The 15292-nt window shown below is 36.7% G+C and overlaps 1 protein-coding gene across 1 annotated transcript in view; it reads left to right on the top strand.

Moving 5' to 3' along the window:
• Positions 1–10266, top strand: part of DPY19L3 (dpy-19 like C-mannosyltransferase 3) — a 32047-nt gene extending 21781 nt beyond the window's left edge. Inside the window, exons 15-18 of the mRNA XM_054389508.1 lie at positions 2367–2449; positions 8721–8853; positions 9320–9478; positions 10093–10266. Coding sequence (XP_054245483.1) covers positions 2367–2449; positions 8721–8853; positions 9320–9478; positions 10093–10266 — 549 coding nt within the window. The remainder of the gene's footprint in view (positions 1–2366; positions 2450–8720; positions 8854–9319; positions 9479–10092) is intronic.
• The last annotated feature ends 5026 nt before the right edge of the window (positions 10267–15292 follow it).

Genomic DNA, 15292 nt, shown 5'->3' with positions numbered 1-15292 from the left:
GACATGACATCAAGTTCAGAGTTTATTGTTTCATTTATTTTTGTAGATTTTTAGGTCTTAGTGATATTTTTCAATGGATAATTACATACCTTAGGAAAAATATTCCCTATTATCAATTCAGAATATGCCACCTTTCTATTTTCTTGGGTTTCTTTTTTGTTTTGATACAAGTCAGTAATAATAGGTCATATTACTCTTTTCTATGCAAGTGTTTTTATTAAGCCTTTTGGAAATTGCAAATCCTTTATAGATTTTTCCAGTCCAGAACAAATTCCCTGTGTTGATGATTTAAGCCACTTGACAATAGGCTTCTTTTCCTGAATACTTGGATCCTAGAAAGTCAAAAGTACACATCCCCTTGTAATGAGCATGTTACAAGTTGAAACCTCTCTTACATAGCACTCCTTGTTCTAAACATTTGTTACATCCCTGATTGGGATCACTTCTTTTTATCCGTTCCTTGTCACAGTACCCTTTTGTTCAGTTTGACATATTTATTTATAATACAGTTGTATCAGTGTTATTAGTCCATATTTCTATCTGCTTTAGTTTTTACTTACTTTTTCATTTTTATTCTGATTGGAACTCCTGAAGTTCCTCAGTTTTCTCTTGGCTTCACTAATTAAATGAAGCATTACCTGACAATTTTGCTAGCTTAGAATTCACTTTTTAAATTCAATAATAGTAAGCTTCTCTACCAAAAAATTTATCCAGAAAACTGTTTATACTCACTCAAAAGTGGCAATAGTATGGCATGGTGACTTGGAAAACCTATATAGATTACTTAATGCCATATAGTGGTCCCAGCATTCAGTTGATAGCCCAGTGTCATGAGATACTCAGTAGATTGCAGGGCAGCTTGGAAGCATGATCTAGAAGCAGAGCCCCTTTCTTTCTGTCTGCATGCTGAAGGGTTCCAAGCTCTCAAAGTGTTTAGCTATCCAGGGTAGTTTAGTGATGAAGAGGAGAAATTTTGATTCATTATGAGACTTCAGAGTCTCATTTCACAACTGCTTCATTTATTTACTAATCTCTGGAGAGATCTTCTGAAAAGGTGAAATATGTCTTACAATAATACTACTCTACTTCCCAAAACTGCCATATCTTTTAGATGTTTCTCAGTCTACCAGCCAGTATTGCTTTAACAAATATATCAACAGCTAAATCTTAATTGGTCCAATTATATCTTCTCCCCACCAAGTCCTCCTACATAATTACAGTTCTAGTGAAGGAATGTCTGTTTTTGCTTAGTAGCTCAGGAGCTTCACTTTCAAATTTCTTCTGAACTCTTGGATGGATGTTATCTAAATTGGATGGTTTATGGCTTTTTGGATTATCAGATGGGTTTTCTTACACTTTTTCCTGTGACATTTCACTTACACAAGCCAGCAATCCTTATTTAAGAAAGCAGGTTTGCAGGAGGTTTCACCATAACACCTCTGTAGTAAAGACTGGGGCAAAGGAATCAGTTAGGCTTGGTATTATCTCTCTTAATTGCTCCCTTTTGCCCTTGAATATCCACTAACTTAAATAACAAGAAACTCTTAAGTAAATCTTTGTCCTGTTAGCTTTTTTGGAGGAGAGTTAAGCTTTTCAGAATCAATTTCAATCCTTATTTCTCTCCTGCAAGTTTGATTTATGTATTCTTCACTAAGTTTTGAAACGTTTTCCCCCCAATACTGTATTGGGTGTTGCCATTCAGTCACACTTTTCTTTTTACCTTCAGTGGATCTCTTTTAATTCAAACTTCTGAAATGCCATTAATGGCACCACAGCACATCTGGTGATTTTAACTTCTGATACAGATTTTCTACCTTTTTTTTTTTTTTTTGTGAGTTGCCTTTCCAAACTGAATGGTAATTCCTGGAGCCTTTCCTTCTCCAGTAATCATATGCATTATTTAATAGGCTGTTATGTATTGAACTGTCTAAGGATGCCTCTTTATCTTGTTCCTTTTCTTAAAAGTTTAAACATTAACATTCATCCTGTCCTCCACAGCAGTCGTATGGTGGTAACTTTTGGGTTTCCATTGATTTTAAGATTTGTATCTTGACTGATCTTAACTAACAGAGTTCTGAAAACTTCACTCCAGCAAGATGTGCATCTGAGAAAAGCTGTTCTTCTCAGGATCACCAAGAGTGATAAATTCTGTTCCTTCTGCTCATCTGGAAGGACCTACAGGTCTCAAACTCTGAAACTGTTTTCTTTCTCCAATGATAGCCACCTATCCACCTATAAGAAGGGTGGATATGCTTATGTCTTGCAACTTATCCATGAGCTGGGCAAGATCAGTTACCAGCTAAGAAGAAAGACATTTCAACATCCAGAACTTGTCTTCAGTTTGTTTTATTTTGTTTTCATTATAGTTCTGGCCAGGAATAATGGAAGAATTGTCAGAGCTGAGAGAATTCTATGACCCAGACACTGTGGAGCTGATGAACTGGATTAAGTAAGAGGATTTTTTCTCCACTTAAGTTAAATGCTATTTGTGTAGATCTAATGTTCTTAGTTATAGTGTTCTCCTTACTTGTCAGAGCTCATCAGTGAACTCTGGTGACCTGTGGAGATAGTTAAGGATGAATGGGCAACTGAGAGGTTAGCATATTAAGGGCTATGCCCTAGACTGCTCTGCTGTGGTTCAGTGTCTTGGTGCTGTGTTGCATGTGCATCAGGGAACCTGTTGACTCCATTTGCTTCCATAAGTACATACAGCTTTCTCAGCTGAAAGAGGTAAACTTGGAGATGTCACACTTCTTCCATCATATTATAAGAATTTGTTTACATTAATAGATCATTGAAGTGAAATAATTTTACCTCCACCTGCCTCCAACCTGGTGTCCTTTCTGGTTTCAGCTTTATATTTTAAAAAAGCTTGTTGTAGGGTTGAAAAATCTGTACTTTACAGTGTTTCTTGAACCTAAAAATAATCTGAATTGTTTATACTTACTAAAATTAATTTGACCCTGTGCTCTAAACTGTAAACAAAATATTTATAATTGAGCATAATCTTGCCACAGCTAAGCATTGGTGCAAAGTCATGAGCTAATCGTTCAAACCCCACATCATCATTTCTGCTTTCTCACAGAGTATAGGAAGTTATTTTTTAGGTGAAAACAGTTTAGAATACTGCATGTAGACAATCTTGAGAAAAAGGTACAGGATGTTCCCTGGAGAACTGTGAATTTAAGGGATATGTTCTTTATTAACATACAGTAACCACTAGAACTTTCAGGTTAAGTTCTGAACAGAGATATTCTTGATACTTTTATTTATTTGGAACTCTGACAAAGACTTTTTTGCTCCAGAACATGAAACTGGAGGAAACCATTCTGAAAGTAAACCTGAATTTATTACATTTAACATTGATCTATTTGAAGTATTTCCTTGCAGCTCTGTGTTGTGTTTTCATATGGAATGAACTTCAGTGAAACCAGTTGCCCAGCCTGTTCTACCCATAGCAACATATTTACACTCCGTAGTGGTGTATTTCTTTAATCCATAAACTAGAAGTAGTAATTTAGAAACAACATTTATTACAAGCCTTCACTGACTTATTTTGAAGGCAGGCCATGTTTTTTTTCCATCATTTAAAATCTTTGCAGCCACATTGGCACATCTTTGTGACTAATGTTTACTAGCCAATTCCATTTAGCACTCCTGTTTTATTAAAAGATGGTAAATGTCTGATAGTTCAGATCTCCTGTGTACAATATATAGAGTAATATATAGATTCATACATAAAATATGCATGTGGAGTTATTCCTAGCCATGAACTGGATTTGACTGGCTCCAATGAGAATAATTTTTCATACGTTCCTAGTGCTGAGAATGCTAAAGTGGTGCTTGTCCTCTTTTCATTTTAAGTCATGACAGACAATTACAGGGGGAAATTTTCTACTTAGAATTTGTTATGTATAGAAATATTATTCCTGTAAAGAAGATTTAATTATCTGTGCTTGAAATACAAGTCAACAAAATTTATGGTAAGTTTCTCAAAGTGGGACAGATTTTCTGAAGTTTTGATGTGTAAGAAAAAATATTCTACTATAATAACACTTGACAGTTCCATTGCAGTTAATGATGTGTCAAGGCTGGTGTCAGGAACTAATCATTCATTATTAAAACTCAGTATGAGAAACTAATTTGTCATGTATAGCAGTGAATTAGGAATAACTCATCCGTCTTGCATTCTCTCCACAAGAAATCCCTTCTGTCTGCTTAGATCTAAATGCTCAATAACTTGCCCGAATATACAATCTGAATGATAGCCAGCTATTAGTCTGTCCACTGTCAAGTATTGCAGATGTATTTTTCACTCTTCCCCATACTAAATCTACCATAGTGCTTTCAGGAAGATACACTGCTTTATATCCTTACAGTGAAGTACTGCATAGTATTGGTCTGCATCTGTTGCAGAGCAGAATTTTTTGCATAATGATCTTGCATATCCCAGTCTCTTGCTTTTTAACTACAAACAATGTCATCTTCTTAGCTTTTTTTTTAAAAAAAAAAAAAAAAGTCAAGAAGTCCTGCCAGTAACCCAGGGACAGTTCACAGCTGTGTTCCCAGATGGGAGGTATATTAAAAATCTTAGTTTTGGTCTTTCTCCCTAAGACAACAGGAACAACATGCTCATTTGTGTGTGAGATGGGGAAGAATATCAGTAGAGTGAGCAAATCAATAGCGTGAACTTCCCTACTCTGTTAACTTCTGGTAAGTGTTTAAGAAGCAATGTCTTCTGCCTTTAAAGGGGAAACCTGTCTAGATGTGTGGAATATTTCATAACCAAAAATGACAGAAACTTAGAAATCTCAGACAACACCCAAAACAGTGGAAAAGTCATCTCAGACTGAGATTTGGCAGAACATACTTGGATGTCAGCAGCATTTAAATCAGGCAAATTTTTATATTGGTGGAAACCCCACAAATTCCCCAAAAGCTCCTAAGGTTACCAAAATGGAATACCCACATTTTAATGCTAGTTCTTTCATTTAGTAATTTATATGAATGACTATATTTCAATTCCAAGCCACCTATAAATTTTAACTTTTTTCACTGTTAATTGCATGTTTGATTTTCAAGGGTAATCACACTGAAATCAACACATATTCCAGACTTTAAAGGCACTGTTACACTTTTAACTTTTTTTTTAGTTATTGTTCTTAAATTCTTGGGCTTATCCTTTGTCATTGACTGATTCATCAGTAAAATTCAGGCATGAACTTGACAGTGCCTGAGAATGAGGTTTATACCAACTGTGTAGGTGCACTCCTTTATGTGAACAAAATATGCATGCATAAAATTGAGGCTGGGACTAGAAAAAATGCATCTTGTTGCTCTTCCTTTGTGGCTGTCATTTTCCATTTTTGCAATTTTCAGTCTTTCCAAACCAGAGGGAAAAAAAAGAACCATGACACTTTGACTGAATGCTTTACTGCCTATCATTTGCAGCTAAACCTGTAATACAACACTCTGCAAATAAAAATACTTTAAAGTAAAGAGGGCAAAAAAAGAACCGGCATATCTGAGAACCCCTTTCAGAATCTCCTTTTCTCACACCCCTTGGCTTTGTAGATTTCCAGTAAAGGAATAATCTGAGATTTGTCAGTTGTTACAGTTTTGAAAGTGAACTACAATGTTCAACTCTGGAGGACTTTTAATAGAAATACCAATTTTATTTCTAATGATGGAACCTATAATTGCAATGTTGGCCGTTTCTGTAAGACATCCTTAAACCCAACTCACAGTAATTCTTTAGCAACTTAAGAGAAAGAATTGTTATCACTTTAGAGTCTGTGCAACTAGTTCCTGTAAAACCCTTCTATTTTTAATGAATTGTTCTTTAGTGTTTATGTAATTCTCTAACTTCTTAAATGTAAGTAAAGAAAAGCTTCGTACAATGTATTACAGTGCTTAGTTTACCCATTAGTTCAGCTGTAATTAACTTGTTGAAAGCTTAGAGCTTCAAAAATAAATGAGATTATTTGTTCAAAATGCCATCAGGTCTTCTTGGAACGACATTTAAATTATATAATGTAAATCAGTTTGACCTGTAAGTCCTTGTCATTATGTAGTGACATTTTGTACAGAATAAATTGTTTGCAGGTTGGGCAGAGTGGTATGGAGCTTGGCAGAAAACTATAAAAACAAATTATCCTCTCATTTTATACATAATTTGCTCAGACATTTGTAAAAATTGCTTCGTTTTTCTGTAATACAGAGGTGTCATTCAGTGGGTTGAAGCACATCACCTACTTTGGCTACAGACCACAGCAGTTAGTGTCTGACTCAGGAGTGTTAGAGAAAGACACCTGCATGAAATGTAAAAATCAACCAGGACCTAAAGACTCAAACATTCACTGTCCTGTCTCCTGCCAGTGGCTCCTTCAGAAGATAAATGCTCAGAAACAGCCATGATGAAGTTCTGTGGGATACAATTAAGGAGGGCAGACACTGCATGAAGCTCAGTGTCACCTCCCAGTTTCTAAGTGTCTGTCTGCAGCAGTGAAATCCAGTGCCAGGTTTGTGTGTTTGACCCAGTAAAGCATGGGGAGAAAGTGCCTCCAGTAGCTCTAGTGATAGTATTTGTTGGTCTGGGAACTGTCTGAGCTGGCCCCAGTAAAACATAGACCGTGATATATCTTAAAGCATATAATTTTCTAGCATTTCAAATGTGTAAATGTGAGTCTTGGGGAAACATCTGCCATTACCTGGAATACCAGATTTTGAGCTCCATCCAGGCCCAGACTGCTTTTAAAATATAGGAGGAGGAAAAAATGCTGGTAAATACCTGATTAATAAGGAATGTGCTCACCTGTATTTCTCACCCCTTTTGGAAAAGGGAGGAATTGAACCCTTCACCTTCTACATTTCTGACAAGGATTTTTACCAGTAAGTTATGGGAAAAGGGCACTGTCACCATTTCCTCTTTCTTACATAAGAAAAGAGGCTGCAGGCTGTTTCTTGGTAATATTTTCTTTTCTTTGTGGGTTTGCCTTCAGTACATGTGGAGGTTTATTTAAAGAAAGTTTGATTCTGCAAGTTAGCATCATATTGAGCTCTGTAGGAATCAGAGGTGCAGGATTGCTGTGGCAAGGCCAAGTCAGGAGATAAGCACTGCAGAGTGTTATCAAATTTGAACTCATCTTGAACAAAAATGAGACTTTTCACACTAGAAGTTTCCTGGCCCAGGCATAAACACAGAAACATGCTGAAAATGCTTTGAGAATCATTATTTTCATTTAGGTATCTTAAGTTCTACGAAGTCCCTCTGTGAATCTAGTCTACAGTCTTTTCAGCTTAGTCCAAAAAGTTGTGCTTTCCTGCAGATTCAGGGATGAGTCCTAACTGACAGGGTCATTACATTTGCATTTTATTAAATACTATGACAAAGTCACTTTTTGTGTTGAAGCATTTACTTCAGGACACTTGTGGCTTTGATTGCTTTAAGTACAAAAGAAATTCTTCAAAGAGATTAAATATTTTCAGACTTCAAAATTAAACTGATTTTATAAACTACTGAAAAATTAGTGTATCAGTAAAGTTAAACTGGCCTATTAAAAATACTATCTTTGTCCTTCCTATATGAGATTAATGTACCAGTGCAAGAATTTTTAGGAAGAGTTTCTGATTATTAATTCATTTGCTAAGCATAATCTCTTGAAAGGCGATTCAAGCTGATTGTGGAGCTTAAAGAAGACTGAATATATAGCTGCAGTTTCAAAAGCTCCCTAAAATGCACCCCTAAGTGCCACAGTTATTTCACTAGTATAGATGCCATATGTACATGTCTGTGAATGTTAGGCAACTATTCACGTTCCTTTATAATTTAACTTTACCTGATTTCATGTATGCTTTTCTCTTATTTCACTATGACCATTTTTAATTAGCCTAATCATAGCACTATTGGTTGCTTGGCATTTTTACTTTATCTTTTCCCTACAGCCTGTTGTGTCTTTACGTATATTTTTACGTTGTAAATTTCTCAGGGGGGAAGGTGAGCAAAAAATGTCTTTTTTTTCTATTAAGGGTATTTAAACAATCCTGAGATACCAAGAGCTGTTATTTAGATAACAGTTCTAGACATTGGCTTTGAATTTCAGATGAGATCATGGTACCAGTAATTGACAGTATTTATATTTGGCATGTCCTGCACCTACCCCACCCCACTTTTTGCAAATGGAATGACTTTGTTTCATAATTCTTCTCCCAGTGCTGTCAGAACAGGAGAATTAATGTCATGCATAACAAAGTTTTCATTCCAAGTGAATGGTGAGTGGACAGTAACAAGAAGTTTTAGCATACAGATTAAATAATCCACTTTCAGTAGAATACCTTACATATCAGACACAAATCTAAGTCGCAGTGAGTTCCTTGAAATATTAAAAGATAAACTGATGGATATAGAAATTTACAAATATTCAGAATTTCTATGAACCCAAGCATTAGAAGAAATATGGATGTAGTTTGAAATTTTAAGATCATGTTACCTCTAAATTTCCTGATAGTGCATAGTACATTTTTTTTCTTTGCAGTTACAGTATTATCATGATTTGTCTGCTTCCTATTTGAAGAAAACACAGTTGCTTGAACTGTTTGCTCACTGAACAGACGAGAGGCAGAAAAATATTTTTGCAGTCTTTTTTTTCCTTCTGATCTGTAACAAGCATTGCAAAAACGCCTCTACATGGACTTCCTCAGACTTATCAACATTTCTTTAGGTCAAACACTCCAAACACAGCAGTGTTTGCTGGGAGCATGCAGCTATTAGCAGGAGTCAAACTGTGCACTGGAAGGACCTTAACTAATCATCCCCATTATGAGGATAAGAATCTAAGAGAGAGAACAAAACAGGTAAGAGTATTCTGATTAAACTAATTGTTACCCATAACAATAGCTCCATTCCAGGAAATACGTGCAGTTACTAACAGCACACTGCAAATGCCATCAGGTGCTTTACTCACTGAACTTACTTTAAGATACAGTTCTAGAATTTAACTTCTGTGAGACTGTAGTACTTCGGGCATCTGCTAACTCGTTTCTGACAGCTGGGATACATATGAATAACTCAAGCTAGTTCTGAGTGAACTGGTTTGGGTGCTGTTGGTTTTAATAGATCTTCTGCCCAGTTTGGCTGTTAATCCCACACAAAGCATCTCCTGATTTGCTTGATAGGCCTTTCAGGTCCCAGCTGGTGAGATTGCTTTACACTACCTATTTGTGTAATTTAGACACTCTGGTTCAAGATAAAGGAATCATGAAAAACTAAACAAAGAAATAGTGTTAGTCTGTTTGATAGCTTAGTTTTCTTCTTCTATAGATTTATCAGATCTATGCCAAGAGGTCTCCTGACGATGTTTACAGAATACTGCGATCCTTTGGCACAGACTATGTGATCCTAGAAGACAGCATTTGTTATGAGAGAAGGCACAGTAGAGGCTGTCGGCTACGTGACTTACTAGATGTAGCTAATGGCCATGTAAGTATAATATACATGATCTGTAACTTTTTCTTTTTTTTTTAAATAGAATCATGATTTGAAGTAGCCTGGGATCTGTCAACTTTGTTATGAGCAGGAGAAGTAAAAATCTAATGAAGCCTTTAGACATTCTTGCAATCACCCAGTTGAACATTGCTTGTTTTTAATGGAATGGGATAATAAAAAAAAAAAAAAAGGGAGGAATTCAGCCTGGGCAAAATAAGCAATCACTTCCTGATGAGCTTCAGGTTAGCAGTACACAAGGAATGCTCCCTCTCAGAGTGTAAATCATTTCATGGCTTCAATTCCTCCAGGACCAGTGGACTGTTGTAGCACTCCATTTTGCCAGGGGAGTTTTCAAGTATTTATGAGGCTAACATGTAACCACAGCAAACCACATAACCCAAAGCAGATACGTACCTCTGAGAAACCACCTTTATCCATAATAGAGATGATGCTGTAAATCTTAAACTGCTATGATTATTTTTCTCCCACTTTCAAGCAGGCACTGTTAACAAGTCTTACCAGCCTGAGGTTGTTTTTAGCTTCTTGTTATTGCCTGTAACTGTGAATTCACTAAAGATGTCTCACAAATCTGTTCAATTTCATTACAGATCATGGATGGTTTGGGAGAGAATGAACCTGATCTGAAACCTTCATTGTATCCTCGCTTCTGTGAGGAAATAAAAAAAAATCTGCCTTCTTATACCACACACTTCACTAGAGTGTTTCAAAACAAAACATTCCATGTTTACAAACTTGCAGCATTTGTAAGACATTTTACGTAGACAGTTCCTTGTTTAATTACTGTGACTATTTTTTTTAGACAGTTTAGGTTTTATAACATTCTTGATGTTGCCAACATTTTCATAGATTCATAAATAAATGCTAGCAGGGACCATTTTGATTAGAAAATCTGACCTTCTGTATAGCTAGGGTATAACTGTTTTCTAGTTTCAACTGATGGGAAGACATACAAAATGAGCAGCCTGCATGACCACTGCAGAACAGGTGGCCTGTGAAGTTCTGCTTGGCAGTTTGGATTTTTAGCATAAAATGGTAGAAATCAGTGAAAGCAGGCCATGCTGTTCTTGTAGAAGTATGCATTACCTTTGTGAATCCTGAAAATAGTCACAAAATTTGACTTTTGTCTTATAGTCTGATCCTCTTTGGCTGCTCTTTCAGTGCCTCTTTTTTGAATTCTTTGGGAGAGTGTGCAGATGAGAGTTTCCAAGCTTGTGTGATTGCAGAATCAGCACACCTTTGAAGAGTAAAACAGTCATTGTCCAGCGTTTTTAGTGATACAGAAACATGCTGTTTGTAACATTAAGCATTTAATGATGGAGTGTTATGTGTTTCTAATGAGAGTAAGGGTTAGAGCATGCTTGATACACATTGCATGTTTGTATCCTTGTAAAATGTCCAGAACAAACAAAAAAAAAACAAGTTTCTCAGCTTGGATTCTCAGAAAACTAATTTCTGTGTTTGCTTTCTGAACTACAGGGGATCCTTTTCTCCCCATGTGAATTCCAGTAGGCTACCAAAATTGAGCACTGCCAACCTTACAAAATAAAAAACTCCTCGCTAAAATCAGAAAGAAATGTAGGTATTTTAAATATGTTTAAATATTGGAGCTTTGCTTTAACTTATTTCAGACACAAAGCTATATATTTTAGCACAAAATCATTGTGTCCTTGCTCTTCATCCTAAAAAATCGACTAGAGTTCTGTTCAGTTATCTTTGAGGATGAAGTGAATAGGCCACAATCCTGAGAATTTTGTGATTTGTTTGTAAGCTTTGTCTTTTTACCAGCTAGAACTTTGTGAATTGACTTTCTAAATGCTATGTAGGTAACACAAGGCTTTTGCTGTGTTTTAGCACTGCTTTGGGTTTGTATTGAAATTAGAGATTAAATCTGACCAAAAGTCTTAACAGTACTCTCCAACTTTAATTAGACATACACTAGGATCGTTTGTTTCTTAGAAAAACAGAATTGTAATAATCAAGTGCCTCTAGGCCAGTGTTGAATTAACATTTGAACACCTATAAGAGTGTTTGTGGCCTGTGCAAATAACTCAGTTATAGTAATTACCACTGCAATTAATTTCTAATGATAGGAAACTTAAAGTGCTACCGATGGCAAACTCTACATTTAATTGAATCAGGATGTGTAATGAGATTAGTTTTCTCAACTGAGCTCTGTTCCATTTCCAAATGATTTAAATGTTCTCCCTTTTCAGTTGTGCTAAAGTAAATTACTGAAGAGATGGAGATGGTTATGTCACATGCTCAATTTTATGTTCAGTAAATCCTCATCAAACAATGTTCAACTTCTTTCTGCATTTTCATGCTAACACAGAAGGAAAGTGTGCTTTAATCAGAGTATTTAAATCAAACATTGACAGTAGGTAGGTTGTTAAACTGAGCTACTGAAACTCCTGAGTAATTTCTAGCCTGTATCCCTTAATGAGGTTGGAGACCACTGCAGTTTAACATAATACAATAATAAAACATTTTAATCAGTATTAAAACTTTAATTAGGCCTGTAATGATGCATGCCTGTTCTTGCTGAAAGCATGGGTCAGTGAATTCCTCAATGAGTGCCTTACAGTAATTGAAAACAAGCACACGTAAGGTGAAGTATGTCTCAGCTGTGTTGTCCTATTTTAAAATGTGGTTGTATTTTTATTTGAAGGTGCAGTGACTGTCCTCTGACTGAAAGGAGAGATCCCAAGCGCCCTGGGGCTTGGGATCTTATTTTGAGAATTTACTTGTAGGTAACAGTTGAGACTAAGAAACTGTCAACAATATATTTTAAATAGACTTTTTTAAAAGCACTGTCTCTAATGTTGCCAAAGGAGAAATGTAAAGTTTTTGTAAGAACTATCACAGTAACCTAATTTCTTTGTGCAACACAAACATCTCTTATAGAAGCACACCAGACATTGTCAGTATTAGATACAAAGTATTTTGGAGCTTGCTCAACTCCTGCAGTTCAGAGTCTTCAAAGCCTAGCCAGCTTGTGACACTTTTAAGCAGCAGTTCCTAAATCAGAAAGATGTAATGCTACAGGACAGGGCATATTTCATGGCTATGCAGTGCAGCATCCAAAAGACCAGTCTCCCTAAAACAGCAAGATAAGAAAGGCCAAGGAGCAAAGCCACTTACCTGCTCAGAGGAAAGCAGCATACAGCATTTGGAGAGAGGAAGCAGCTGCTTCTCTGTCCCTCATTTAAAGGCTTGCCTGCCAAAGCAAAGCATGCTGGGGAAGGCTGGAGCAGTGGTGAGTAGTCAGTGCTGGCTGAGGTGTGGGGCTGTTTGGGAGAATGCCTGTGTTCCCTGTTCATAGATGTAGGGTGTAAGAGTCTGAGACTTCTAGGAGGTAGGTGGTGTTTTAGTTGTCTGATAATTACTTTCTCTACTTCCTGTGTCCTTGTTGTCTTAAATTGAGAATGTGGAGAAAAATTTAAATAACTGTACCTGTTCCTGAGCTACATCATCCTGAAGCACCTTACTTCCAAGTGGTTGCTGTGGATCACTGTTTCATTGTATTAAGTATGATCCACCCCTGGGAACAACCCTGGTGGCAATGTGTTTACTGGTCTTACAAACAATTAGCAATGGGAATGGCACCATCATGATTTCTTGTGTATGCTGCCTATTGTCTGTAAGGACTTTTAATGAGTGTATTACTGATGGAATTGTGGTATGAATTACAGTCTTTTTAGATTGCAGGCACAAGATGTTATCAAGTAGCCAGAATGTTTTTAGGGGAGAAAAGCATTTGACATTCATATTTTCATTACTTGCTTCCATACTCTGCCAGTGAGATCTAACATAGTTATTTTATAATACGTTGTTGTAAAGAGATGTAATGGCTATTGCATACTAAATAAATTGTCATTTGAAAAACACTTTTTGGCTGCTTTTATGTTGGGATGGACTAAGAAAGGAGCATTTGGGAATTCAGCTTCACTTCAGTCCATAAGGAGGAAAGCAAATTATTTTTCAGCAGGAATTTTTGACTTTCCTCAAGCTTTTCCATGGAATATAGCAGTGACTCTTTGAATTATCTTTGTGTTTTAACAGCTTGCTGGACTTCTCTGTTACAAGACAAAGGTGTGTCAGTCATGATTTTTACCAGTCATTGCCCAGTACACCTTAACTTCAGCAAGGTCACTAGACTGAGACAGTTACTCCATTTAAGTAAGTACCATTTGCTTTGACCAATAGGGATCTATTCGTTTCTGCATTATATCTCAAGCTTGAGTATTCTCAATGAAAAGAAGCACACATTCTTTGGGAGAGAATTCCATTATCAAGTTCTTTATTTGAACTAGGATGTCCTGACATAGGTAAGCTTTTAGAAGTCTTGGTATTGGAGTGGCAAGGAGAAGCAGGATGTGCAGGGCTGCACCTACAACTGCCTGGCATATCTGTTTCTCATGATGCTAGAGTGCAGTCACCATGTCACTTGTGGTACTGCTCTCAAAGGGAGGTTTGGGGGAGTTTTGTCATGTGATGCAAGCTGGTTAATTAAATCCCCAAGAACTGGTCATGGGTTTTAGCATTTCTGTAATTAAGAAAGTGATCAAGTTTCTTCTGTTCACCTAATCCTGCTCCTTTTGCAGCCATGGTTTCCCTTCGGAACCTGCTAGTACTAACCAGTAGGTCAGACCTAAGGCAAATCAGCTTTCATATGGCTGGGCTACATGTTATATACTTGGAATGTTATTTTAAAAAGGGAAAACCACCAAGATTAATGTGGTTGACAGGCAGACAGATTAAATACTAATATCCACATGATTACTTAAATTTCAGACCTTTACAAATATTTTATATTAAATAAAATGTTCTTACTACATATTTAAAGTAAGTAAAGAACATGGAAGAAGATTACTAAAAGAACCAGATTACTGAAAATCCCACTACCTAGGGACCCAGTGATTTTTTGGTTTTGGTTTTTTTTTTTTTCATAACCCTCTTTTTTTTCACTGCTGTCACACACTGCAAAGCTGTCTGTTGTCAAGCCAGCTGTTCCTGGTCTGAAGTGATGCCACTGCTATGCTGTGATAAGCTTTTTTGCAGAGGTACTGAAGTATTTGTATGTGTAAGTGCAGAACAAGTGAAGGTAGGAGTTCAGCAATTGCACAGTAATTAGAAGAGCAGCATGCAAATTAAAACAGGTAAACCTTAGAAGGTGGAAAAGTATTTTTAATAGAGCATGACAGAAGCAAAAGAGTATGTCCTGTTACTGAGATTGTATCTACACAAGGTCCTCTAGCAGTTTTGAAAATGTGTTCTGACCTTTTGTTTTATGCTGTACATGCTGTAAGAGGTATGGCTAAGTGCAGTTGCAGAAGCAGCATGAGGTTGTGGTTGTTACTTTACTTATGTTTCCTTAAACTGTAATAGGGGAAGAAGCAGTGGTACAGCAACAGCTTCAGGCTGGCTTCCAAGTTTCCTGTTTGGGACTGTTCAAAGGATACATCACAACCTCAGCAAATCTGCAGCCTTGACTGCACAACCCATCTGCCTCTGTGCTCCCAGTCACCAGGTTACAGAACTGTGTTTGGCCTTGGTTTTGCTGTCAGTGACAAGTACTTAATTAACGGCCTAAGTGCTTCAGCAAATGGAACCAAGGCCTCCATGTTCTCAGCATACTCTGTAGTCAAGTTATTTGGGCACATTCCAGGGAAGGTGACAGAGTTACAATTTTTTTCCCAGACATAATTTGTTGAACTGTGACACAGTTGGAGCAAAGCACCACCAACTCCTCTGCCATTTTGTTGCAAACCTCGACTTGCTATACAT

The sequence above is a fragment of the Indicator indicator genome, chromosome 19 (genome assembly GCF_027791375.1).
Source record: "Indicator indicator isolate 239-I01 chromosome 19, UM_Iind_1.1, whole genome shotgun sequence".
Taxonomy (NCBI): domain Eukaryota; kingdom Metazoa; phylum Chordata; class Aves; order Piciformes; family Indicatoridae; genus Indicator; species Indicator indicator.
The sequence above is the reverse complement of the archived record's forward strand: the minus strand, read 5'-3'. Positions and strand labels throughout refer to the sequence as shown.